This window comes from Giraffa tippelskirchi, chromosome 1 (genome assembly GCF_054371585.1).
Source record: "Giraffa tippelskirchi isolate mGirTip1 chromosome 1, T2T-mGirTip1v1.2.pri, whole genome shotgun sequence".
Taxonomy (NCBI): Eukaryota; Metazoa; Chordata; class Mammalia; order Artiodactyla; family Giraffidae; genus Giraffa; species Giraffa tippelskirchi.
This window is the reverse complement of record NC_137275.1, coordinates 1,207,766-1,233,694: the sequence shown is the minus strand read 5'-3', so window position 1 is coordinate 1,233,694 and position 25,929 is coordinate 1,207,766. Positions and strand designations below refer to the sequence as shown.

General features: G+C 57.4%; 1 protein-coding gene across 34 annotated transcripts in view; it reads right to left on the bottom strand.

Annotated features, from left to right (window-relative positions):
• NSD2 (nuclear receptor binding SET domain protein 2) overlaps positions 1–25,929 on the bottom strand; it is a 77,090-nt gene that overhangs the window by 4,217 nt on the left and 46,944 nt on the right. For 16 of the 34 annotated variants that reach the window (XM_081578837.1, XM_081578758.1, XM_081578809.1 and 13 more), the window contains 13 exons: positions 20,833–20,977; positions 18,512–18,630; positions 16,375–16,456; positions 15,215–15,339; positions 6,277–6,408; positions 6,064–6,187; positions 5,402–5,602; positions 4,500–4,679; positions 4,018–4,174; positions 3,685–3,890; positions 2,771–2,874; positions 1,638–1,907; positions 212–328 (listed from right to left, as the gene is read on the bottom strand). In XM_081578837.1, the coding sequence (XP_081434963.1) occupies positions 212–328; positions 1,638–1,907; positions 2,771–2,874; positions 3,685–3,890; positions 4,018–4,174; positions 4,500–4,679; positions 5,402–5,602; positions 6,064–6,187; positions 6,277–6,408; positions 15,215–15,339; positions 16,375–16,456; positions 18,512–18,630; positions 20,833–20,977 (1,962 nt within the window). Of the gene's footprint in view, positions 1–211; positions 329–1,637; positions 1,908–2,770; positions 2,875–3,684; positions 3,891–4,005; positions 4,175–4,499; positions 4,701–5,335; positions 5,603–6,063; positions 6,188–6,276; positions 6,409–11,873; positions 12,965–15,214; positions 15,340–16,374; positions 16,457–18,511; positions 18,631–20,832; positions 20,978–25,929 lie in introns of those variants that run through there. The other 18 variants (XM_081578911.1, XM_081578975.1, XM_081578996.1 and 15 more) reach the window with 6 other exon arrangements.

The window sequence follows — 25,929 nt, the reverse complement described above, 5'->3', positions numbered from 1 at the left end:
CCCTCCCCTCTCTGACTTGGGAGGACTGTCGATGCCCCTGCGTCCGTCAGTGACACACGGGGCACTCGCCTCGTCCCGCCCCTGGGCAGTGGCTGGCAGACGTGTGAAACACACGCGTGCACAGGACACGACAGCGCCCCGTGCTGTGCGGGCCCATGGCACAGAAAGCCGCACTCCTGTGGAGAGACGGGCCCTGGCGCCGCAGCGTTACCTTGTCGATGGTGAGCATGTAGAAGTGAGTGATGTCGTTCTCGTGCGCACGCTTGATCCTCGCCATGCACTCCTCCTCGTCAATCAGCTCGCCCACGTACTCGTTCACAAACTCCCCCTGGAGGCCAGAGGGCACGGCGGGGTGAGCAGCAGAGCCCCGGAGCCCCACGTCCCCGCCTGTTAGTCCAGTCTGTAAGGGCTGTCACTGAAGAGCTTCTCTCAGCACCCTGGAAAGTGCGACACGCCAGCCCCTGCCCCCCCAGGCCCCGCGTCCGGGCACTGAAAGAGGCGCTCCCGCCAGCAGAGAGCAGCAGAGCCCACCAGGCTCTCCCACCAGGCGAGAGCCAGGAGCCGGCGGGCAGGGCGGGACGCGTGGGGCCGGGGGCGCCCGTCCTTCAGGCACCTCTCGACTTCTCTGTCCACCTCGACACCGCTGGGGTCAGCCGAGAGCGGTTCCGGGTGGGAGGCTGCCCGCCCTGGCTGTGCCCAAGCACGCCGGCCAACCGCGACAAGCAGCCTGGATGCGGACGCGTGTGGTCCGTGTTGCCCCGGTAGCCTGGCCCTGCCTGCCCCGTCCCGGGACGGCCTTGCGGGAGCAGCTCCACAACCTTCTGCTCGACGACCCTCCTGCCGCCCATCTCAGTAACCCGTTCACTCTCCAATGGCTGCTGTCAGAATTCTGCCCGATTCATGGAATTTTAGAGTTTACTTTGGTAGATATCTTCCATTCAATGTTTTATAATCTTCAATCATAACAATTCAAAAACCATTTTTGAAATCCTGTTCTCAACAAGTGCAAAAGCAACGGAGCAAGCAAAGTCTAGGAGGAGGAAGAGGTGAGTGAGCCCTGGACTCACATATACACGCACATGCACACACACAACACAACCATACATGTACACATCCATGTGCATGCACAGGTGTTCACCTCCACACACATACATGCTGCACAGTCACGCACACGCACACATTCACACATACATATGCACACAAATGCACGCTCACATTCACATACACATACACCCAGGCACACATTAACATCCATGCACATGTTCACATACACGTGCACACACATTTATGTGCTCACGCACACAGTGACGCGCACATGCATGTGCACACTAACGTGCATGCAAATACATGTGCACAGCCACACACACACACACTGCACGCATTCACACATGCACATGCCCACATGAACACACACACACAAAGGCATGCGCATTCACACACATGCACACACTCATGCACAGGCACACATTAACACACATGTACACATGAACACATGCATGCACATGCACACGTATTCACACGTACACAGGCGCGCGCATTAACACTCATGCGTGCACGCACACAGACACAGACACATCAACACCGCACGCATATGCACACATCAACATGCACATACACACGCGTGTGCACGCACGCACCTTTCTGATGTCCCTCTTGGCCACCAGGCCCCAGCCCTTGCCATCGGTCTTGATGATCTTGGTCTCGGGGTACTGGCGCTTGGTGAAGCACTGGTTCTGGCAGAACTCGCCCGCGGGGCACACCTGTGGGTGGCACTCGAACATGAGCATGCGGTTCAGACACTGCGATTCGGAGCCGCAGGGGTTCTCGTCGGTGGGCTTGCAGTTGCACTTGGGGATCTCGGAGATGTCCGCCGTGTGGACCTGCACCTTCCCGTAGGGCTTGTTCACCTGCGGGCGAGAGCCGCGCTCAGCCTCCCGCATCCCCACCTCCGGGCTGCCTCATGGCGGCACTGTGCTTGAGAGAACCCCCAGGAGGGACAAACGGCCACCGGACCCTCTCCTCGCAGAGGCACACGAGGAGGGGGCGGGGCAGCCCCGGCCTCCTGAGCTCAGAGCAACCGCACAGGAAAGCGGCAGAGGAGGGGACGGGCGCAGAAAGAGCAACCAGGAGGCCGTGGTGGGAGGCGCCCGGGGTGGGGCGGAGGAGCTGGAGTAGCCTCGGGAACCCAGCGCCACCCTTGGACCCTCCGTGATTCCGTTCCAGGGGACTCATCCCAAAGCGAAGGCTAAACGCACGTTAGTCACAGATGCTGACCACGGCCCAGGCCCAGGTACGGGGAGCCAAGACGGAGCCCCTGAGCTGCCTCGAGGCGGAGCATGGGCGCCCACCCTGGCGGCACGTGGGAACATGGCCCCCGTCCCGCCCCCTCGCTCCCCGCACCATCTGAAGGTCCTTCTGGGTCGGGTGCCTTGGCTGAGCCCTGGCCTGGGCTGACCACCTCTCATCTAGGCTTGTCTCCAGCGCTTGCTGGCAGCGGGTGTGGTCATGTGCATGGAGGAGGAGGAGGAGGATGGCCTGTCCGTTCGCATCCCCTGTTCCAGGCAGCCTGGCCAGCACTGTGGGTCTACAGCTAACTATCAGGCTGAGCACAGTCCTCCCGTGCAGAAGCCCTGCCCGCACCCTGGGCTCCTCGAGTCAGAGGACACGTGGCCAGTGATAGCATCTACTCCCGCCTAGGACACCGGGCACAGCTGTCCAGGAGGGAGGCTCGCCCCGGGCGGAAGAGCCCCACCCTCCCCAGGACGGTCACCTTGATGTGCTTGTAGGGCGGGGGCCTGCGCGCGCTCTCCTGCGTTTCTCGGGCTTCCCTTTGAAGTTTGATTTCACGGAAACGGGCTTCGGCTTCTTGCAGTGCTAAAAAGTCAATGAAATGCCAGTAAAAGATTTTAGCAAATAGATACGTCCACCCGTTACAGTTTGTATGTGAATGATTTTGTCTAGACTTTCATCTCACTGCTAAGTGTTGTCTCTAGTCTTCTTAAAACCGGAAGGAGGCCACGTGACGCCCATACAGATGGGTGCGCAGGATCACCGGCCAGCTTAACACCAGGGGGGCTCTGCAGGGCCTCTGGCACAGGGCGCTGACCCTGCCCCTGTCCAGCCGCCCGCCTGGCCCACCTCTCCTGGAGAAACCTGGGTGGGCTGTGTGCAAGGGTGGGGTGGGGGGGTCGCCTCCCCGGGGGGGGTGAGTGCCCAGGCCCCACCTGCCCCGCCGGCCTCCTGTGCTGCCCTTCCTGACCCCTGCAACCCCCAAACAAGGCCAGCACTCTGGCCCCTCTGGCCCCCGCCCGGCTGTGGGGTGGAGGCGCCTGTGTGACTGCTGATGGGTCAAGGGAGCCCCGAGCTGCTGCAGCAGCCATGGACCGCAGCGCGTTCCTGCTCACGTAAAGGCAAGCAGGGAGAAATCCCTGCAAGCTAGTACTGAGATAGCTTCCTGAAGAGAGCTCTAATGGGTGTTAGTGGAGGTCACCACAAACAAGGTTAGGAAAGTTATTAAACGTCACATCTTATCCTCTGCTTCAACAAACCCATCCACAAATGTGTAAGCTACAGCTAGAAGAGAATGCTGTGTCCAGCGTTTCCCACAGAAACCAAACACTGGACACAAAGCCAGGATTAGCAGAGGCCCCCGAGCACCGTCCCTGACCCCGTGGAGCCCCGTACCGTTTTTGAAGACTCTTCCGATCCCTCTGACCCCCTGGTAGCGGCTGCCCCGGTCCCCCTCCATGTACGGGAACACTCGCGCCTGATGCGTCCAGTAATAATCTTTAGACCCAAAGAAAAACACAGGGAATTCTCCAATCTCGTGCTTCATTTTCTGAATATTTGGGGGGACATTTTTGGGATGGCAAACTTCTGCCGGCCACCATCTATTATAAATATTAAAAACAGGGTTCACAGACTCTTCAGAGAGAGTGACAGAATTTCAGTGTGTTCAGCTCTGTAAAGGAAAAGAAGACAGTGACCGCGGCGGCGGGCGGGCGCCTCCTCCCCCACCTGTAGTTCCCGAGCTTCACCCAGATGATGTCCTGGAAGTGCAGCTTCTTCCCAGCCCTGCAGTCGTTGCAAAACCAGCTGCCATCTGGCATCTCGATGCTCAGGCAGTCGGGATGGAAGGCCGCCGGGCAGGACTCGCAGCACAACAGGCTCCCCCCTGCAACAAGGGCGCCCTTAAGCCCCCGCCCCAGCCCCCGCCCCGACTCTCGGAATCTGCGTCACACAGGAGCACGCTTTCTTTTCGCCATGAAAGACATCCCCTAAGTCTGTGACACGACTGGGGTTAACTCAGAGACCACGAACGCGACTACGTGGGCAAACACGGGCCGCAAGAGGGTGGACAGGGCTGAAGAGGTGCCACAGCCGGCCCTCGGTGTGCGGGGTGGTCGGCGCGCAGCCCGGGACAGCCCGGAGCAGCCCTTGGCAGGCAGGGCGGGACAGCCCGGAGCAGCACGGGGCGCGCGGGGCGGGGCGGAGCTCACCTTTGGAGCACACGAAGCACCAGCTCACGTTGACGTGCGCGTGGTGCCGCTTGCCCTTCCGGGCGGTGAAGTGGTTTGTGCAGATGATGCTGTTGGACGCGATCACCGAGCAGCCCGCTGCCAGACACGCATCCCCTCCGTGGTAGGCGACGGGGCACCGGACACATCGCAGCATCTTACCTGGAGTGGACACGCCCACACCTCAGCGGGACGGCCGGAGGGGGGGGTCCGGCCTCCGCAGGCTCCCAGCGCTGCTGGGGAAATACCCCGGGGGCAGCAGGAGAAAACAGGGACTCGGGTGGGAGGGTAAGAATATTATTAGGCGTTGTGAAAACACATTTCCTTAAGGCGATGGTGATTCAAAAAGGTATCAGAAAACCGTCAAGCATTTAATGCTGTTTTCTAAAATGAGGTCAACCAGGGTTTCTCAGCCTGGGCACTGCGGGGGCAGCCCTGTGCACGCCAGCAGGTACCCCCAACACCTCCAGACACAGCCTTATGTCCCCTGGAGCGCATGTCCCTGGCTGAGGACCACTGGTGTCAGGAAGCAGACACCCGCTGCCCTTGAGTCCCACAGACTCCACATGACATGACGCAGATGGGACTGGACTTGAAAATACGGTTCTCACATATGAAGGACCATCAAAGCCCAAACAAACAGAATCTGTGAAAAGGGCTCAGGGCCCCTTCCTCAAGTCAGCAATCGTTAGGATGACATTTAGGGCAGGAAGAAGGGAAAACAGCAAGAAAAACCCTACCCCCACCCACGTCCAGTCAGTGACAGAAAGTCATCTAAACCTACTCCAGGGCAAAGCTCTCGGGGACAAGCTTGACACCCCTGCCCGCCCTCGACGGCTGGGACCCTGTCACACCCGCATGGAGCTTCTCGCGCACGTCTGTACCTTTCGATGGCCTTGGGTTCGAGGGGTTGGAGGCATGGCAACTCAGGCAGCTGTGAAGCGGGCATCGGAAGCCCCGGCTCTCGAACACCGTCAGGGGGAACCTGCGCACGCAGGCCTCGTGGTAGAACTTCCCGCACTGCGACACCACGCAGCGCTTGACGTCACTTTTGCTCTCCTTACACACGAAGCACGAGTGGACCCCTGGCAGCCGGGGCGAGAGGGGGCGCAGAGCAGGGCTGAGCCGCCACGCCGCGGGGCCGGCACCGGCGCCTCCTCCAGCCCGCCAGCCCTCGGGGGGCCCTGCCTGCGGGGCTTGGAGCTTGGCGGGGGGTCTGACCAGGCTGCCTGGGAGGCGCCCTCCAACAAGCGAGCAGCTGCAGGAAGGGACTCCTCCAAGAAACGCGCCCCCTCGCCTTCCGAGGGGAGGACCCGTGAGCACTGGCAGGGACGGCGCCCCACAGCTGGCGCCGGGAGTTCCTCCAGCTGGACCCATTCCGATGAGTCCAGACACCCTCGGCCCGGCCGGGGAAGGGGAGGTGGACGGTGGCTTGAGCCGCATGGGCCGTCCACGCCCCTCCCCAGACCAGGCAGCGAACCCGGGAGAACCGTGAAAGCAGAGACCCAGAGACCGCGGGCGGTGGTCGGGGCGGGGCGGGACGTACCTGAGGCGCACTCGCCGCACAGGAGCCGCCCCTCCGGCCTGCGGGAGAGGCCCAGGCAGGCCAGGTGGAAGGCGCCGCAGCAGGGGCCCTCGCATAGCACCAGGCCGCCCGGCTCCTCGCACAGCTGTGGGGAGAGGGCCGGAGGCTCAGCGGGTCCCCGCGCCCGCCGGCCTGGCGGAGGGAGGCCGCCCCGCCCCCGGCCCCGCCCCTCACCTGGCACACGTGCTCCTTCCTGGCGGTGGCTCCCCGCTCGGACCTCTTAGAGGAGACGGACGCCTCGGTCTGGGTTTCGTCCGCACTCTCGTCCGGGGACTCCGGGGGCTCGTCTCCGGGGCCGTCCGAGACCTGGGAGGAAGGAGGCGGACGACAGTTCACAGCGGCCGCCAGCAGCCCCGCCGGCGCCCCCTCGGCGTGGGCCCGCTGCGCGCGCGCACACCGCGGGGGACGGGCCCCGCCTCGTGTCCATGTCGCGGTGTGCGCGGGGCACGCGCTCCACATCGCCCAACGTTCCTTAAAAATGAGGTCACTTTTGTGAAAACCCAGTTCGCTCTTGCAGGTAAGCTAGGACGGGCGTGGGGGCCGACGACCGTGACTTTTCTTACCCGATCTATAAAGGGTCAATGATCTTAGGCTAAGAGAGACGCGTCCACGCCCAACACTGTGTGTCAGATGCGGGCCTCTGAGGCAGAATCACGTCTCACTTAGGCTGTGGTCGGACGGGCAGCGACTTGGGACACGCGGCTACAACGCACGCTCCCCAAGGGTAGGAGCCCGTCGTCCGGACATGCCGCCCGGTAACTGACTGGGCGCCCATCGCCCGCCCCTTCCCACAGCCTCTTCCCTGCGGAGGGGCAGGGAAGGGCAGTCTCTGGGAGAGGCGGGCAGGGGCGGCCAAGGCCCCTCCCTGTCACTGGACACAGCTCTCCCTCACACAACCAGCAACAGTAAACCTTTATGGGTGGAAACCAGTAAATCTTTAATCAGAAACCTTAAATTCAAATTTTTTAAAGCCTAAAAAATACATTTAGTATTTACCAGATGTTAGGCAAATAAACACTGAAAACTGAATTTTCAGCAGAGCAGAATAAGCTAATTTCCTGGTCACCTCAATAACCACAGCAACAAGTAATTATGACCCAGGCTTGCTCTTTACCAAGAACACAGAACTAGAAACTCAATCGGGCCACATTTCTTTAAAAAAAACACCCAACAAAACGAAATAAACCCCGGCAGCCAGCGCACCCAACTCTGGAGCTTTATCAGCGGCACCTCCCCAGGTTCGCCTCCCTGAAACGACAGGGGCAGCGCAAGGAAAAACCCCTGACAAACAAAGGGGTTTCTGCTGACTTGAAACCCGGAGTTAAGGGGGGCTGACCTCTCTGGGGTTTGCAGGCTGCCTGGTGTCTGCGGGTGGCTGACAGGCGTGGGCCCCCGTGCCAGCCTGGCCATGCTCCTAGGTCTGACGTAGCCCCGTCTCCAGAGAAAGCAGCCTGTACCCTTCATTTCTCCACCTTCTCCCGCAGGAAGGAGACGGCATGGACAGGCACTGTCGCCCGAGGCTGCACAGACGTGACCCTCCCTACGGCTCACCGCCTCCTCCTCCACACTGGTGCCCCAGAGAAGGCAGCCGGGAGAACGCCCTGAGTGCAAACCCCGTCTGACGTGTGCGTCACAGGCACAAACAGGGCGAGCCCCAGGCGGGTCTGCGGAGGCGCCAGGCAGCAGGCGGGCAGCGGCCCCCCGGCCCTGGCCCCACGCGGCCGCCTGAGAACTGACCCACGGGCGGGCCCTCACAGGGGCTCCGGGGACAAGCCTGGTGCCTGACCCACCACCCAGGTCCTCCCCTCAACAAGGCTGCGACAAATCTAAAAACTGAAAAAAAAAGAAAAAGAAAAAATGCACGGAGAGAAAGACAGAAAACACAGACCAGTCCAGGGTCAAAGGAAGGAACAGCACCTTTTATTTAAGATTTACAGAAAAAGTGAGCACGTTTCCACTGGGAGATATTCCTAAGTTAACAAAGTCTGGTTTGAGGAAATAAACACTGGGTACATATTTTTGAATGGAAATATAAATGTTCAAGACACACAGGAGGCGCGTTTTCTGCTGGGCTCTAAGGTACACGTACAGCGGCAGCCCTCACAACAGCGCAGTCCGTGACGGGTGGGGAGGGTCCGCTGGCATCCCAACGCGCCCCTGCCCGCGCCCGAGGACCCCTCGTGCGGCCGGCCGGGGTCTGACGCACGAGGGCGGAGCGGACGGCACCGGCTCCGGCTGCAGCTCCACCTCCAGGGCACCAGGGCCGGGCTTACTCGGAGACACATTCACCTGCATGGTCCCAACACAGTCCCAACTCTCAGGCTACGCCCTCTAGGGAGGGTTCCACATCCGACAGGAGGCGCTGGGAGAGACGGCCAGGCCCGGGCGGCGGGCCGCAGAGCCGCTCCTGCCTGCGCAGCTGCCCCCCACCCACATCCGCTACCCTACGCGCCCCACGGCGTGGCGGCAGGGACACGCTCCTGCGGGTCGGGCGCGGTCTCTGGAGCGTGCCAGGGCCTTGTCAGCGTGACACGAATGGACACGTGTCAGGGAACAGGCGAACCGACTTCTAGAAGTAACTCGGGAGTCCCAGGCAGGCCCTACGCTCGGACAGCGTTACACAGTGAGGTTCAAATCTTTTAACAAACATCCCTTCACAAGTTGACACTATATCAGTTTAAATACAATTACAGACCTTGAACAACATATTTCTATAAACCAACATTACTTTTTTGTTTGAGTTACGCTTTTGTAAAGGGGGAAACAGATCACTAGACGCACGTTCACAGAGGGTGAGGGTTGACAAATGATACGACTCCTGTGCCCGGGAGCTTTAATGAGCTTAAAACCAAAAGACTAATCTCAAACAGGTCTTCCAAGTTGACATCACAGTGAAGTATTAGGGTGGAATTAAAGTAATTCGTAAGTTAGTCATTCATTACCTGAAGTGCTACAATGCAAATGAAAGTTATTGAACGTGTATGACAGCGACCCTTCCTCACTGCCCCTGAGCCCAGGTCTGAGTCAGGAGAGCACACGCGGGCCTGTCCTCACACCACCGTCTCACCAGGCGGCCCCCGGAGCCCCGACAGCCCCCAAAGGTGCCCCGTCAGGTGGTGGGGCTGCTACTCCACACTCAAGGCTGGCCCTCAGCACAGATGAAAACGAGTCTCTAAAACGTCCTGTGAACCCGGTGTGGTCCCAGCTGTCCCCCAGCAGCTGCCATCCCACAGAGGGGGCTGGGGAGGGAGGCTGGGGAGGGCCTGGCTGGCAGCTGTTGGCAGAGGCTGATCCAGCTAGCCCACCCCCACTGTTGCCCCCCCACGCACCTCAGTCATCTCTGGAAGGTGCAAGATGCCCTGAATAACCAGTTAGCACACGCTTCCAAACACACACTAAAGAATTATGTGCAAAAACCCCACACCTACACTGAGGCCAGAGAAAACCGCAAACATGGATCTAACACGGTTAGCTACCTACGGAAGATGGTCAGCCTTTCCTCACTGGCAAGTAAATCAGTACTAATTTCTAATATTCTAGGTAAAATAGCAAAAACAGTACTTAAAAGGAAGAAAATCAATTTCACTGACCAAAAATCCTAAAATATACAGAGTCAGCATACTTGTTGGAAAAAAACATTGAAAGCCAATCATAGATTTGAGAACACTTTGCGAAGCCTTTTCTAATAAGACAGTAGTATTTCAACTCTTTCAGCAAAAAACTGTAATTGAGGTTCATAATCTAATAGATAAACTGAGTCCTCAGAAACTACTTCTGTTCACAGATTTTTAAAAGCTGAGGTGATGAAACTATTGATTTAAAAGCATAAGTGCTAGTTTCACACTGAGTCAAGGCAGCTCTCATCCAGTCTGAGTGAGTGAAGTCGCTCAGTCGTGTCCGACTCTTTGCGACCCCATGGACTGTAGCCCACCAGGCTCCTCCGTCTCATCCAGTCTAAACACACACAAATCCCTGACTAGAACAAACGTAACAGTGAACTGATAATTAAAGGAGACAGATGTGTCTCAGAAGCTGTTAAGTTAGAAGCCGGATGGAAAGGAAATCAAGTCAACTTGCCGAAACTACAGTGACCGTGTCTGCCGCTCCCCTCTCCTCCGGGGAAGGGCTACTTTCTTGCTCAGCTGGGCCGCACTCACCTGCCCGAGCCCTCCGGAAGCACCCGCCAAGCTGGCACTGCCCGATCAATGGAGGACGCTCCGCACTTAAAATGCTCATACTGTTACTGCAATGGACAAAGTCTCAGCACTCCATCTGCCACAGTGGGGCCAATGTCCACTCACAACCGTCTTTGGGGAGAGAACTCTAATTCTAAGCTCATACATGGGCACCTTTTATGAGTATCAGGATCGAGATACTAATTGACAGTCTGAGTTTCCTTCTCTACACCATTTCTGAGACTCAGTGGGTATGAGAGTCGCCCCGGTCCGGCCAGGCTCACGCACTCCGGGTCCTGCGCCCAGGCGAGCAGCCGGGCCCAGAGACCGGGGTGGCAGGCCTCCTCCTCCTCCGCCCTTCCTCTGCTGTGTCCAGCAGCTCCCATCCAAGACCTGGCCACCAGACCTTCTGAACTGGCCACCCTTGTCCCACTCCCTGGACCTGAGCACTCCACCTGGAACATTCCTATGGTTTTGCGTGGACTTCCATGGAACAGTAGAGAGTGGTGAGATGCAACCTCCCCTAACCCCCACGAGGAAGCCTAGTGGAAAGGCGGAGAGGGGAGCCTACGGATGGCAGGGGGCCGCTGCGCTACAGTCTCAGGGCCCCTTCATTTCTGGAACGGCTACCACCTCAACTTCGGGACATCCAGACATGTGTCCACCTCTGGCCTCCTACTTTGCCAACACAGGTGTGGGGTGTGGAAGGGGTGGTCACGGCAGGGACCTTGTACGCAGTGTAACCAGATTCACCTCAACAACAGGCAGAAACAAGCAGTACAACTCTGACTTCAGGAAGTGAGGACCGCCCACGTCACACAGCCGGCAGGCCACCTGCACTCCCGCACACACTACTGCTCGTCGCTAAGCCCTCTCCAACCAGGAGCCCCTTCCACTCAGCTCCTCCAGAAGCCAGAACGCCCTCCGGGGAGCTCGGCTCCCCCAGCACCTCAAAGCGAGACGCCACTGCGTCCGCAGCAGAACAGTGCAGACACACCTGCCCTTCCTGCTGGCCACCCTCCCGACGTCCCAGCCTCTCTGCCCAGCTGAGGCTCACCGCAGGGCCTCACGCCTGCCCTGCGCACACCCTCCCCACTCCGCTGATGCAGACTCCATGCTGCTCGTGGGGCACACCGAGTCCTCCCCATCAGAGGAAGGCTCGTCTGTGGCCGACTGTGACCACACCTGTCACGTGTTGGCAGTTGGTGGGCTGGCTACAACTCAGACTTCCTCAAGCCATCATCTCACATGAGCCTCTTAACTCTTGTCACAGGCCTTCCAGGATGGGGTTTTACTCTGGGTAGTGGCTTTTTGGACTAGGTCATTTTTACACTACTGTTTTTTGACATTTTACAATTTAGTGACTGGCTTTTGGGAATCCTCCACCACTCCTTTAGGAGCCACGTAACTGTGACCATCCTGGAGGCCCATGTCCTGCTATGTCTGAGCAGGGTCGCCGGCCAGCCACGGGCCGCACCTGAGGCGGGGCCACGCCTAGCATGCGCCGCCTCTAGGTCGGCTCCAGCCCCGTGGGCATCGTGCAGTCCCCAGGACCACTCTGCAGGCCAAAGCAAAGTTTATACTTCTGGATAAAAATGGAATGATGATGATTTTATTGTTTTTATTGTTATAACCATTATTGTCACAATAGCGAACCACTAAGTCCTTGCAAGGCGCCAGGCACCCCAAGTGTTTTACATGCGGTACATTACTTAATGATTTAGAATACAAGTATCAGTGAGAAACTCCCGTTCAACGTAAAACACATCTGAAGCATCTGCTCAGCACGAGGTGAGTGCTATGAGCCTGGTAACGTGAAGAGCCCCCCGCCTCTGTGAGCTGATGGGCACGGAGGCCTCTCCCCACCAGGCAGACATGCGGACCCCTGGGGCACACTAGGTGGTCGCCCAAGACTGAGACATTTAACGTGATGGCTCACGTTCTACAAAACCAGCCGTGGGAGAGGTGGGTGTGAATAACCTGGTGATGGGACCCCTAGAGAACAGTTACTGAATCAGGAGATTAAATGGCTCACAGCGATATTGCAAACGACAGTTTTTCCTATAAATTTACTACAGCTAGTGTCATAGTAAAACTGTTTAGTAAAAAAAGACAAGAATCAAAAGTCTTTCTGCCTTTCATGTCGGAAATTAGTCTGCTATCTACAGGGTTGGATACGTTCCATTAGCAATGAGAACAGTCAACCAGGACTCTTTCAAGTGTGCTGTTTGTTCTTTGTTTTTGAAGGTACAGATGCTGACATTTTTTTCAATAAAAATTCAGAAAGTTATGAACTAGAGGAGAAAAACGACCTCTAACAGAATGAATCCCCTGTGTCCTGTCCTTGTCACAGGCCCAGGACAGCCCCTGACCAAGGGCACCCTTTCGACCACTGGAATATGAATGTGTTTCTGTTATGAGATGAATGTGATTGGTTAAATGGCCTTGATTACGTATCTTACCTTGGTCTTAAAATTTGTTATCTGTTCTCTTCATTGTATGTGTTATTAATACCAGTAAAAACAGATTATCACACATCTTCCATAACTGATTGTGAAAGGAATGCCACTGAGTGTGCACGATGACACGCCGCCTGCAGCAGACGTCTTGGAAAATTACACCATGTTAAGTGCGGTACAGAGCAGCTGAGTTCAAATCCAGCTTGGCTGATGGGGCTCCCACAAAAGCTGTTACCATGAAGGCGAAAAAAATAAGAGTTTGCTCTACTAAGGGAATAAGAAACGAAATTACAGAACACGTATATCACATTAGCTCTCCCCAGGCCTCCGCCATGCACGCGCATGAGCTTCATCTGTCCTCCTCACCAGGCGCAGCGCTACTGCGGAAGGACTGCTCTCCCGTGAGCTGGGCTGGCCACACTCGCCTGTCCGAGAGGAAATTAGACCGCCACACGACCTGAGCTGTCTGGAAATACCAACCCTATGAAAGCTCCTGATTTTAGTCAGCGGTAGTGAAAGGAGAAACTATAAACATGCAAAGAGCATGGGCCTCCCCCCGAACGGGCCAGTCTGCGCCCTGACACAGCAGCCCCGCAGTCACCCAGGGCCGCCAGGACCGAAGCCGTGGTTTAGAGGGTCTCTCTACACACTGCACTGCCTCTTCTGCTTAGAAAGGGCCCTGAGCCTGGCAGACACTGGGAACGCACACGGGAATTCAGTAGTGTTAACACAGAAACAGACAAGCCTCCTCGCTCACCTAAACTGAATCTGAATAAACAGCACAATTCTGTAAAAATGAACTCTAATGTGAGATTTATATACGCTGCACAGAAGTGGCTGATAGAGAAAGCCCAGTGATCCAAACGTTTTCCTGTAAGGAACAGAGTGCACACTACGGAATCTGTGTATCGACTTCAAAATGCCAAGCGGTGTATGCGCGTGTCATCTCCATGTATTTAATGCATAATATATAGGGACCTAATAACCTATCTACTTCTGAAGTTCCAAACAATTAAACATCAATTAAGTCTAATGACTGTAAAATGCTCCGTCAGTCTTCCCAAGCTCAGACCAGACATCTCAGCCAGGGAGACGAGGATCGTCCTGCTCCGAAGCAACCCGGGGCCCCTGACAGACATTCTCCCCTCCGCCCGCCATCCCGGGGCGCGGCTCCGGGTCCGCACCTCTGACCCACATGCCTCATGACGAGACCTCGGTGGCCTCGTGCCTTTCTGTTGATGGTATCTCTCAACAGTAGAAGTAAAAAAACGCCACCAAGTAAGTGGGCCAAAGTATGAAACCAGAAAAACTCATTAAGAAGTTCTTTAAACAAAATAGCTGACTGAAGAGAAACAGCCTGTAGGACTGGAACTTGTAATAGTCCTCTTCTTTAGAACTGCAGACCACCTCTGAGTTAACGGTAGGATACTTGGACAAGAAAAACAGGAAGAAAGCTTTGTACGGAATCTGCCTTTCCGCCTGTCAGTCAGCTCCAGGGGCCCCGTGAGGCACGCTACTGCCGTGGCTGGAGAAACACTGCGTCACCTGCCCTGGCTAAACGACAGGGAGCCAGGCCCGCGCTGGCCCGGCCCTGCACTCCCCCGGCTGCCCACCGGCCTGAGCGCAAGCAGACCCCTCTCCCCAGAAGGCCTGCCCGTCTCCAACAGGCATGAGCACCCGCGCGTGCCCACCACAGACCGTGGTGGAGGCCACGTGGGAAGTGCCACCTCTGACCCACTTGCTGCCTCACAACCCTGTCCCCAAACAGGCCAAGGCGAACGTCTCCTCAAAGATGTGCCAGAGACAGGACTCACGTCCACAGCGAGGAAAGGACCACAGGGATCAAGGTAACCAACGCTTAAACCTGAAAATAAGCTCCTTGGGCAGTCCTGAAACTGGGAATCCCAAACTCCCTCTGCACAAAAAAAGACCACAGCTGCGTGCTGAGGCTGCTCCCGTTCTGGGTTTTGGTGACGCAGAGACGGCAGACCTGACGGTGCTCGTGGTGCCAGGGCCCCGGGCTGTAAGCGCCTTGAGCAGCTGTTCACAGCGCGGGCCGCCACGTCCACAAAGGAGGACCCTGGCCACGGCAGTCCTGACTCACCTCACCATCAAGGACTGAGCAACACGCCAGAGGCTGAAGACTGAAGCTGGGGGCCCACGGCCACGGGACGCACGGGGCCTGAGCACCGCGGGCCCACCCTCCCTGGGGGGCGCTGCCCTGGGCCCGCCGGCAGCCCACCAACACGGGGTCAGGTCAGGACCGTGTGGAACATCACAGACCAACATCTTGAACACAGACTCCAAGCACAATTCAACGCAGCCACACCCTGTGCGCGCGTTTCTAGATGAAACACACACAGCACAGCCCAGAGAACCTGACTCTCACTGATCGGCTCCGCCCCCACCACACTTCAGCGCGGGCGACCACACAGCCTCCACGCGAGTGCGTGCTGGCCATCCTCATTATGATTTTACCTCGTTCTCAGTTAAGGACGCAGAAGGAGACGAGCTTTTGCTAAAGGTGAGGGCGGCGGAGACTGCTGCGGGGGCCCGGTGGCGCTTCTTCAGGGGCTTGCAGGCATCAGACAGGTGTTTCGTGGCTGTAAGATAATTTTTGTTTATAAAATAAAGTCTGAAACCTTAAACCTTCAATCTCCCTCCTGCTTTCAAAGTACCCCTTTAATAACTGAAGTTCTAAAGATGAATTTTCTGGGCGCTAACTCTTCGCTGTGGGACGATGAGGGCTGGCGAGCTGGGTGGTGAACAGCCCGGAGCTCGGCCTGGGCCTCCCGAGCCCACCCACAGCTGGTGCCAGGCCCCCTGCCAGTTCCTCTGCAGCCAAGCCCAGACAGAGCATCTCACCCACAAGAAGTTTATTTAGAATGTCTCTGAACATAAGGCAGTCAATGTAACCACAATACCACTATCACCCTCAAAAGTATCAATTCTACCATCAAATGTCCACTCTGTTCCAACTACTTAGAAATAGCTGTTTTGTTTTTTTTTTTTTAAAGTCCGTTAAAAAAAAAAATAAATAAATAAATAAATAAAAATTAAAAAGTCTGTTTAATTAACTTTTAAAAACCAGTATAGTTCTTTATGCAAAATAAGGAAAAGAGCCACTTTCAATCTTCTCTTACTCTGAATTTTATTTTCCTTTTAAATTAAGATTTGGAGATGGTAAGCTTTCTTCAGACAGATACATCAAAAACATAATTAATGAAAAGGTAAAAAAAAAAAAAGGTGGCTTGTCCCCCTTTATTATTTTGACAGCTATTTTTCCCAAATATTTTAAGCTAATTTCTTCAACACATAAAACACAGATAATTAGTCATTACTTTTACTTTAGCAAATACACATGGAGAACTGGGTACTAAAAACAATGGAATTTATCGCAACAACTCGTACCATCAAGTCACAAGCCTGGACATTTCTGATTTGAATCACCTTTCTAATATAATTTTAAATTGAAGACAATCAAGCCGAGTAGAAGTCAGAACAGCGACTTGGGTGAGCAGCGGCTGAGCACTGCAGCAACCTCCCACCGGAGCAAGGACCCTGCAGGCACGGGCGCCTCCTCCCAGCTCAGCCTCCAGCCCAGCCCCGGGACCTGGCAGCAGCACTGGCCACATTACCTGCCTGGCTCTTCGGCGAGGACGCCACCTCGAGGGCCTTGCAAGAGGTCGTGCGGGCTGCTTTGTCCGTGATCGTCTCTCTCTGTTACAAAAAAGCAAGAGGGAGAGAGGGAAGGAGGGAAGAACAAAGAAAGAGCAAAGAAAGGAAAAGTCTCCAATGGGAACTAACACGGTGGTTGCAAAGCTGTGCCGCAGAAACGCTCCTGTGGACACATGCCCCACACACGCATCGTGCGGCTGCCCACAGACCCCTCTCCATTCACAGGGGCCGATCTCCTGCCCACCCCGCCCCACGCACGCGGAGAGCCTCCCGAGGGACCTCCTCGGCGCACTGCCCACCCTGCCCTCGGACGGGAGCGGACTGACTCACAGGCAGCCACCCTCCTACCCGAGGGCAAGCCCGGGGTAACTCCACTCTCTCAGTGATGGTTTCCGGTTCTGAGACCAGCTCCAGATAAAGCTCACACGTGGAGACCATCAAAAAGCACATTTCACAACAGAATAGCAAAAAAGAATTTTAACAAGTATCATGAACATGTGTCTAGGGTTCAAATTCAAACAACGTGGTCTGGACAGCACCGTAGCACCACTGCCCCAGGCCACCTGCTGACTCCAGCGGGACACGGGCCTGGGGACTCAGCGACAGGTGCATAGCACACAGCACACGCCCTGGCCAGCCAAGTGCTCAGTGCACACTGGGAATTACACACGATGCGTGTGCACACTGGGAATTACACACCACGTGGCTCAGTGAGCTTCATACAAACCGAACCAACTCCACCCCTCTTTTTAAAATCACGCACTATTTCATGAGCTACTAGTTAGTAAATTTCTACCTAGCTACTTACTATGAATTTTGATATTTCAAATGTCTGGGGTCACACTTTTTTTTAGGTAAATGATTTATGCAAATATTCCAAAGCAACCAGTGTCTGCGTAGTTGCCAGTGAAGGACCACTTCCAAGGCAGCAGCCGGAGGAGACCCTCAGCCCAGGTCCCAGTCACTGGACATGGGTGGCTCAGCACGAGGGTCACCTGGTCACTGGACACGGGCAGCTCAGTGCAAGGGACACCTGGCTCGTTAGCTGGCTCACTGCTGGAGCCAACAAGGGCCCTGAGACAACGCTCTCCGAGCCAGGAGAACGGGGCGGGGCCTGCCTGCTCTCCTGAACTGCAAATACACCTTTAAAGAAATAAGACAGACGATGCAGTGGCTACATTTCTGTCCTTGAGCGACACATGAGATTTATTTTCCACTCTTTGAAATAAAACAATAAAAAGAACAACTTCTCAATTCAGATCAGTGAAAGAGTTTGGGAAACTCCCTGGCAGTCCGCTGGTTATCCCACTGCGGGGGCCTGGGGTCAATCCATGGTCAGGGGACTACGATGTCACATGCCACCACTAGCCGACCCCACCAGCTGCACAGCACAGCCTGAAGAGGACAGGAGAGAGGGACACTCAAAGTGACAAATCAGAGTGTGACTACCCTGGAAGAACTATCACTGAATAAACACATGCTCGGTCGTTAAGGTGCGAAGTCTAACCTCGCTTCGTGACGACACTGACTGGGTCCCCTCACAGAGCGCCTGGCAGAGTCCGCGTGCTCCTCACGCACGAGCACCAGCGCCGGACCCGGCAGGCCAGGCCCCCGGAGTGCCTGAGCCTCGGTCAGCTCCGCGCTCCTCCAGGCCCCAGGCCACCCCTGTCCTGGACACCGCTGGCCGCTGCTAGAGCAGGTCCTGGGGCTGCCTTTACATCGGTACTTTGTTGCTATATCAAACCGGTCTGCACAGCCTACTTAGTATTCCTAATTAAGTAAACAATTATATGAACTACTAATAAACGGAATGACTTCATAAAACCTATTTTTAATGGATTTTTCAACTTCTTCTTGAAGAATAACATATAGTGGACTTTGATGTTCACCTGTCAACTCAGTATTTACACACGGACTAATGCAGCCTTCACTGAAGAGTCACTTTAAACATGCGATTCCGCTGACTCAAAAACATCCAGTGTTACTCAGTGTTCAGACGTGCTAAATCCCCAGGCAGACAAACGCTTGCTCTGCTCAGCGGCCTCCACGAAGGAGCTCCCCAGGGACACCTCCCGCGGCCCCGCCAGGCGCAGTTACCTTCCGCAGACCGTGCCTGTCAGCCCTGAGCCTCTTTCTGGGCGCCTCCTCAACTTCCACGTCTTCGGTCAGGTCCTGTGTCCTCCGCGTGTGGCTTCTTTTCTTCCCATTTAAGTTACCTTGGGACGGGGATGGGGAAACGGACATGAAAACCCTTCCACAAGCCGCCCTCTAGGGCGCCGAGCAGCCGCCTAGCGCACTCAGGAGCAGGTCCAGCTGTGACGGGCCTCCCGAAACCCTGCTCGCTTCCGGGCCCAAGGGTCACAGGTGGAGCTCTGGGCACGTCCCACGTGGCAAGCAGAAACCCTGATCTCGTCCAGGGGCGAGCATCCTGCTATCTGCTACACAGCGTCAAGGTACCCAGGATTTTGAGAAAATCCTTCGCTTACATTCAAAGACTAGTGGAATTTAAGTTGAACTTAAAAAATATAAACGACTTGCTACTTTTAACACATTTCCTTAAAGAAGCATCTTAAGGAAAACACTCCACGTCCATCTGCAAACTAAGCACTTTCTGCGCATTTGTGGGCTGTGCAAATTAGGTGTCCCCAGGGTGACCACCTGGCCTGAAATTTAAGATGTCCAAACAGCATTGACAAGAAGGCAAGACGTAAGCTAAGAGTACAAGTCTGGAGAGAGGGCTCATCTGAGCCTGCCGCGGTTTAATCAATGCAAACCCAGGACCTCCATGTGCAGGACTGCGTTACAGAGGTGCAGGGTTTCCTCCTGGACTGTTCACCTCCCATGGGCATCCCGTGGGAGGGCACTGTCCCCCTCAAGCCCTGCTGGGGCCGTGGGGTGCAGTGGCCAGAGGCTCAGGTCCCTGCATCCGGAGGCCCTGCCTCAACGTGCAGGCCCAACACTGCTCCAGAAGAGCCATGCTGGGGCGCCAGCCTCGCCAGCGCTGGACCCAGACTGGCCAGAGAGCGGCCTGTGCTGAGAGCTCAGCACAGCACCGGGTGGCCCCAGGAGAACAGCAGGAGAGGCCTGCAGAGCAGTGGCTGGTGGGGCCCACCGAGCTGCTGCCCGATGGTGACCAGCAAGGCCAAGGCTGGCCTGACCTGCCAGGACCCCCTCAGTACCCGTGCACCAGGCAGAGAACCCCCAGGGAGGTGAAGTCACTGTCCTTCACCATCAAGGGAGGCCCTCCCCTTGCCAGGTCGTCTCCTACAGAAACAAGCAAGAAGGGCATCTGTGAGCCCTGGCACTGACAGCAGGGACCGCGGGCACTATGGCCTGGCCTGGCATCCTGGGCGTTAGCCCTGTGGCCCCTGCAGGAGGGCCCGAGGCAAGGCCTGCAGAGCAAACACACCAGACATCCCGGGGGCAGGGACCACCATGGTCCTGCCTGCCAATTACTCAGACGGTCCTTGGTAACAGAGCAGAGACACGATCAGGTCACACTCACTATTCAGGGGTGAGGTGACTCTGGCTTCGATAAAGCCCACCTACTCTTAACTCAGCAGTCACTGAAAAGCGACACTTTCCTAGATTCACGTACTGAAGAACTGTCTGGTCAACTTCTACCTTTTAAAAAAAAACACACAAATCCTAAACATCCTGCTATTCTAAACTGTAGCATTTGCAACCAACCACGCACACGAGTGAAGTTTACTACTGGTGTCATCGGACGCTGCCGTGGGGTCGAGGGCCCCAACCAGGGTGGGGTCACTGGGCACACAGGCGGGCAGCCACCTCCTCCTGAGGAGGACACGCCCTGCACCTGGCCTCTCCAAAGCGCCTCAGGGACGAGCCTCAAGAGCCGTAGGCTTCTTCTGTATTTTCAGCTGACACCCAAACACGCTCACTTATGTCCACATCACAGGCGTCAGTCCCCACCGTGGGCGTGCAGATGGCACACCTGATGTGGCCACACGTGTTCCCAAGCTCAGTGTGAAGCCTCCCTCCTCTTACCAGTGCCCGGGGTGAAGGGACACTTTGTTTTTCACACTGACAACCCAGAGGCTACCCACATCCACCGCCAGCCGTGGCCAGCCCCCTCACCCGGGGAGCTCTTGAGCCCACAGCCCTGCCCCCAGGAGTGTGTGGGGCGGGCACAGCCCCCGCCGGGAGGCCTGACCCTGGCCATCAGGCGCGCCTCCAGCCCTGGAGGCCACACGGGCTGCCTGCCTCCCTCCCACACCCACTGGCCACAGGGGCAGGAGAGCAAGGGGTTTCCAGAGCAGCCCACCGCGCGGCTCCAGCAACAAGGCGCTCGGGCGGCTTCACCGTGACCGCTGTACACTGGGCAGAGCCGGCGCGCAGGCCGCGACGCAACACACGCGAGCCAGCAGCGGATGCGGGCACAGAGGCGCCGTTACCAGAGTCTTCTTCGGACTGGGGCGGAGCCACGAGCGCGAACTTGGTATGATAGCGCGCCTTCTGCTTCTCGTTGAGCATGTTCCATTGTGACGCGAGCAGCTCTTCGATCTCCTCGACAGAGGCGTCCGGGTGCTCGGTGACCACCTGCGGGCACAGGAGGGGGCGGTAGGAGGGCCGCCACAGGGCACACTCACCTTCGCATCCTGGAACTGTGTCCCAGAAAAGCTCCAAAGGGAAACGGTGTCTAACTGATGTGGTAACTCACTGACATCAGGGCTGGTGGAGCAAGTCAGCTGTATTTATGTAAACGTAGGAAATAATAAATGATGAAAGAGAAGAGAGCGCACTTTCCCCAAATCAGCCCATCACGGGCACCTGCCGAGCTCCCAGGCACCCTGGAGAGGCTGGCAGCAGGAGAAGCCCCTCTGGGTGGGGAGGCGAGGCCCTGGTTGGTGTGCTTGCTGCGGCAGCACCAACCCTCGCCCCCCCGGGTATGCGCCTGGAGGGTGGCGAGGAGGCTGAGGGGCCATGCCCCCCGGGAGCAGGGTGGCAGAGCGCTCCGGCCCTGTGGCACCCCGGGGACCCCCCTTCCCAAGGTCTCCAGGAGCCCCCACCCCGCGCTGTGCGCCCTGGGCGGTAAGGAGGCCCCGCTGCCCCATGACGAGGGGTGGGGTGGGCAGAGCTATGGCCCCCCCAGCCCGCGGGCTCTGCTCTGGTCTTCAGAGGTTCCATGCGCCTCTATGCGCCCCAAACTGAGGACCACCAACAGCAAGTGCGAGGTCAACACGCTGTGGCCACAGAGCAGACCCAACCCACCTCTGGTACATGCGGCTCAGGATCCAAGAACAGACTCGACGTTTTTAAATGCTGAAAAAACTCAGGGTCTTCCTGGCAGTCCAACAGTCAGGCCTTGCTGTAGGTCAGTGAAGCAACAACCGCTCACCTCTGCCTACAGGGCTCACAAGGACGCCGGCCAGCACAGCTGCCACAGGGGCTACAGGCGTCGGTCAGGGCTGGTCCCAGTCTGCTCCGCCCGCCGCCCCGTACCCGTCACTGCAGGGGGGGCCTGGCCACGGGAGAAGGGGTCACCGCGCCAGCCTCACTGAACACAGCTGCTCATGAAAACGTACCGGCAATGAGCCTGAAGTGTGGTGCGGCGCTCCACAGTGACCACCGCTCTGCTTTCAATAAACTACCTCAGACACACAAGAATAGGCAAAACCAGCAGTCCTGACCTCCCCAGCAAGCCGCCGTGTCCGGCGGGGGTGGGCCAGGGCTGGGAGTGCAGGACGGAGTCTGTGCGCGGGGCGAGGACGGAGCCACGGGGCAGAGCCCAGCCCAGGCCAGATGCCCACAGGGAGGCGGCAGGCAGGGAAGGCAGGCCCCACCCAGAGCTGGAGAAGGCAGCGGTCGTCCCGGAGGAAGACCTCCACAGCCTGGTCAAGACCAAGTTCAGTGGGAGCAGCCTACAGAAGACGCTTCAAGAAGAGCTCAACCGTACGCTGACGGACTCGGGGAACCGAACGGCTGCTTACAAGCTCGCTGGGAGGTGGCACCACCGGCCCGTCGTCGCCCGCCAGTGGAGGACACGGCCTGCCGTCGCCGCCTCCCCCATCTCCTCCCAGGCCCCCTCTCGGCCTGCTCTGTTCCCCAGGCCCTTGCCCTCTCTGCTCCCTCCAGACCTTCTAGAGGAAGGAGGGGCACCCCCGTGAGCATCTCAGGCCGGGGAGCCTCCCTGAGGGTCTCACCCCCGGACCTGGGCACTGCGCAGGCAGAGCCTCAGCTCCTGAGACAGTGCCCACCCACCCTCCCGCACGCACGCGGGCCCTCCCACTGGAGAGGCCAGCGGGCGGCTTCGGGGCGCCCCTCCTGGCAGCGCTCGGCGCTCTGCTGCCTGGGTGCCTGCATGGTCAGCAGGGCTGGGCACTCCCGGGCCCTCCTCGGCCCCCGGACAGGCGACAAAGGCAGGCTCTGCGGCTCGTGCCCCCTCACCCAGCCCCTCTGTAACAGCCATGGAAACCCCCCCCCCCGCTTGGAAAAATGAAACCCGGAAAGAACTCGGCCCCAGAAGCCCCTTGGAGATGCTCTCCCGTCCTCAGCCTCCTCACACGTGTGCCCTGGAGAGCCTCCTGCTGTCTCAGACTCAAGAACGCTCCAGGGCCCCCCGGGCACAGACCCACATCCTCAGGCCTGCCTCCTGAGCACCGGCACCGTGAGACACGGCTGCATGGGGAGCCTCAGCCGCAGGGACTCAGAGTCCAGGGCGTGGAGGGCCTCCGCCCCGCCCCGGGGACCACCTGCTGGGGGCTAGCCTCCTGTTGTGATGACCACCCCCCCAAACCCCCTACTGGAGAGGCTCCGGCAGGAACGGCGGCCCGGCCCCGCGGGCACCAGGATGCGGCACCTTGGGGAGGGTTCTGGGCCCCAGTCCAGCCCTCAGGTGACACAGCCCCACCAAGCTGACATCTTAATGCGACCTCACGAGAGATGCTGAGGCGGAACCACCTGGCCAAGCTGCTCCCAAACCCCCAACCCACGGCCTCTGAGATCAACGCAGGTGGTTGCTTTAGGCCACTGAGCTTTGAGGTGACCTGTTATAAAGCAACAGGCACCCAATGCAAATGTACATCCAAAGAACTGAGACCTAGAACACTGCCACCCTCTAAAGGAGCTGTAAAAATCAGGGTCAGATAAAGTGGGAAAAGATCCTTTAAAAGCCAGAAACTGTACACCTTCAGTCTGTCTGGAGTGAGCGTGCGCTGGGGTGCCCACAGCAAAGCTCTGGAGGGATGCTCAGATCAGAGAGGCTGGGCAGTGAGCTGCAGGGCTCTGGACACACAGCACCGCAAGCTGCAACACGTTGGTGCACAGCCCGCTGGCACCGTCTGGAGCGGTCAGCTTGCCTGCTCTCGGCACATACCTTAGCGCTAGAAGAACTGACTAAGAGCAAGTTGGGTCCCCACAGCAGAAAGGGCTTCCTCTGGAAAGTGGCCTGAGGTCTCTCTCATAAACTCAGGTGAGTGCAGATTCTAGGGAGATGCAGACTGGGAACCGGCGCAAGCGCGGCTGGTGGGCAGGGCTGTCATGGCGGCACCGCCTGGCATCTGAGCAGGCACAGGCCTGGATATGCCCAGCCTCTGTGGACAGACACGGGAGGCAGGGAGGCAGAAGGGGGCAGCGGGCGAGCGTGCTGCACTTTCACACTTCTGCGATGGGATCTGAGGGTCCCTCTCCTGGACGTATAGCGAGGCCGCCTTCACAACTGTCTGAGCGACGCTGCAGGAGCAGACCACCGCCTGCCAGGCCTGCCAGAACGTCCTACAGCTCTAAACATCGTGTTAGGGTGAAATTTCTCTAGGGTAGATCCCTAGGGGTGAAATTGTAAGACAAAAAGAATGTGCATCTTCAGTTTCACTAGATATTGCCAAATTTCTCTTGAAACTAGACGTAAGGAATGACCCTTCACAACCTTGGATGTGGATTCCCACCGCAGCCTCGGGCCCTTGACCACAGAGGTGCTGGCCGTGCGGTGACCATGACATGTGGTCCCCGCTGTCCTCAGCTCAGCAGCCACTCTGTGCTCACCGGCACCCAGGGTCTTCTGTGACCTGATCTTCTCAAAGCCTCTCCCCTTCCGCCTCCAGAACCGTCCTGAGCTCTGCACACGTAGCTCTCGTTTCACTTTAACAACGTTCCTTTCCAGTCTGTGAACCCTTTGGCTGAAGAAGCCCTCCCTCTCCTAGACTGACGGAACTCTCCCCCTGGAGCCGCTGAATTCTGAAGTCAGCAGTGCGGCCCAGTGCCCGTGCTGAGCGGCAGAGCCGCTGTTTGCAGTAAGAGGGCTTCCCCTGTGCAGGGCAAGTCCTCAGGCCGAGCTGCCCTTCCCACGTGGCTACGCTAGCATCTGCTTAAAAAGGCAGAGACGTTCCTGCTGGGAGCTTCCCGGGAGGACACTGGACTTGAGAGTTAAGAGAGGGGGATGACAACTTGAGCTTCAGAATAGTGAACTTCCCTATTGATTTCTACTTAGGTCTGCTAACACGTCAGTCATTTTTCTCCAGAGTCTGTTCCCTCCCGTCCCTGCAGCCTCACAGCCACGACCCCGTGACGCTCAGCCCTCTGTGCTGGGCTGCTCTGTGTCGCCTCCCCCAGGGCCAAGGGCTCTGCCACGGGGCCCTCCTCCTCATGCTGCACAGCCATGTGTTCATTGCATTTAACACCAGTGGTGGCACAAGGGCACCCTGCCTTGTTCACAATTCGAGAGAGGACGCTTCTGAGGTTTCCTCAATCATGATGCCAATGGTGTCTGACAATCACCCCTCAGCAGAGGGCAGGAAGCCCCCTTCCCCTCCCACCGGCTAACTTTGTATCAGAAAGCAATCACCACCAAGGCCTCCCCAGTGGTCCGGTGGAGAGGACTCAACGCCTCACTGCCGACAACCCAGGTGCAATCCCTGGTCACAGAACTAAGACCACAAGAGCCACACGGCACGACCAAAAAGTGGCAGTGACTTTTACCAAATGCTTTTTCTCCGCCTCCTGAGATGACTGTTTAACCGGCCACGACGAGTCACAGCAGCAGACACCCTAACATCACACCCGCCTCGTCCCTGAGAAAAGTCCCACCAACCCGCTCACTCCAAGGAACAGTAAAGAACCACAGACGCCGGCCTGAGCCCTTCACGTGGAATCAAGACTGGACAATGTCCAAATAAGCTCGGTTCACTCTATGACAATAATGAAGAAAACTAGTCAAATGTTTAGTCGCTGACACCGTGCCGCCCTTCACACACCACGGCAGCAGGTGCCGACACACTCAGGCCCATGGCAGCATCAGGTTCTGTAAATTCCATACCACCCCCTGGAGGCTTCAGAGCCACCACCTGGAGAAGGTGCTATCCTGGGCTGGAGGTCAGGATAAGGCCAAGCTTCTAGCAAAGAGCAGTCCCGCTGTCCCTGGACCTTCCCACCCTAGTCAGGAGGAATGTTCTAGAGTGCAAAGGCAAGGCTCTCTGCCCCCAAGGGTTGCACTGGCTTCCCCCTAATGACACTTGCTCCTGAGACCCGAGTCTACAGAAGGCACCCTACAGACTGGC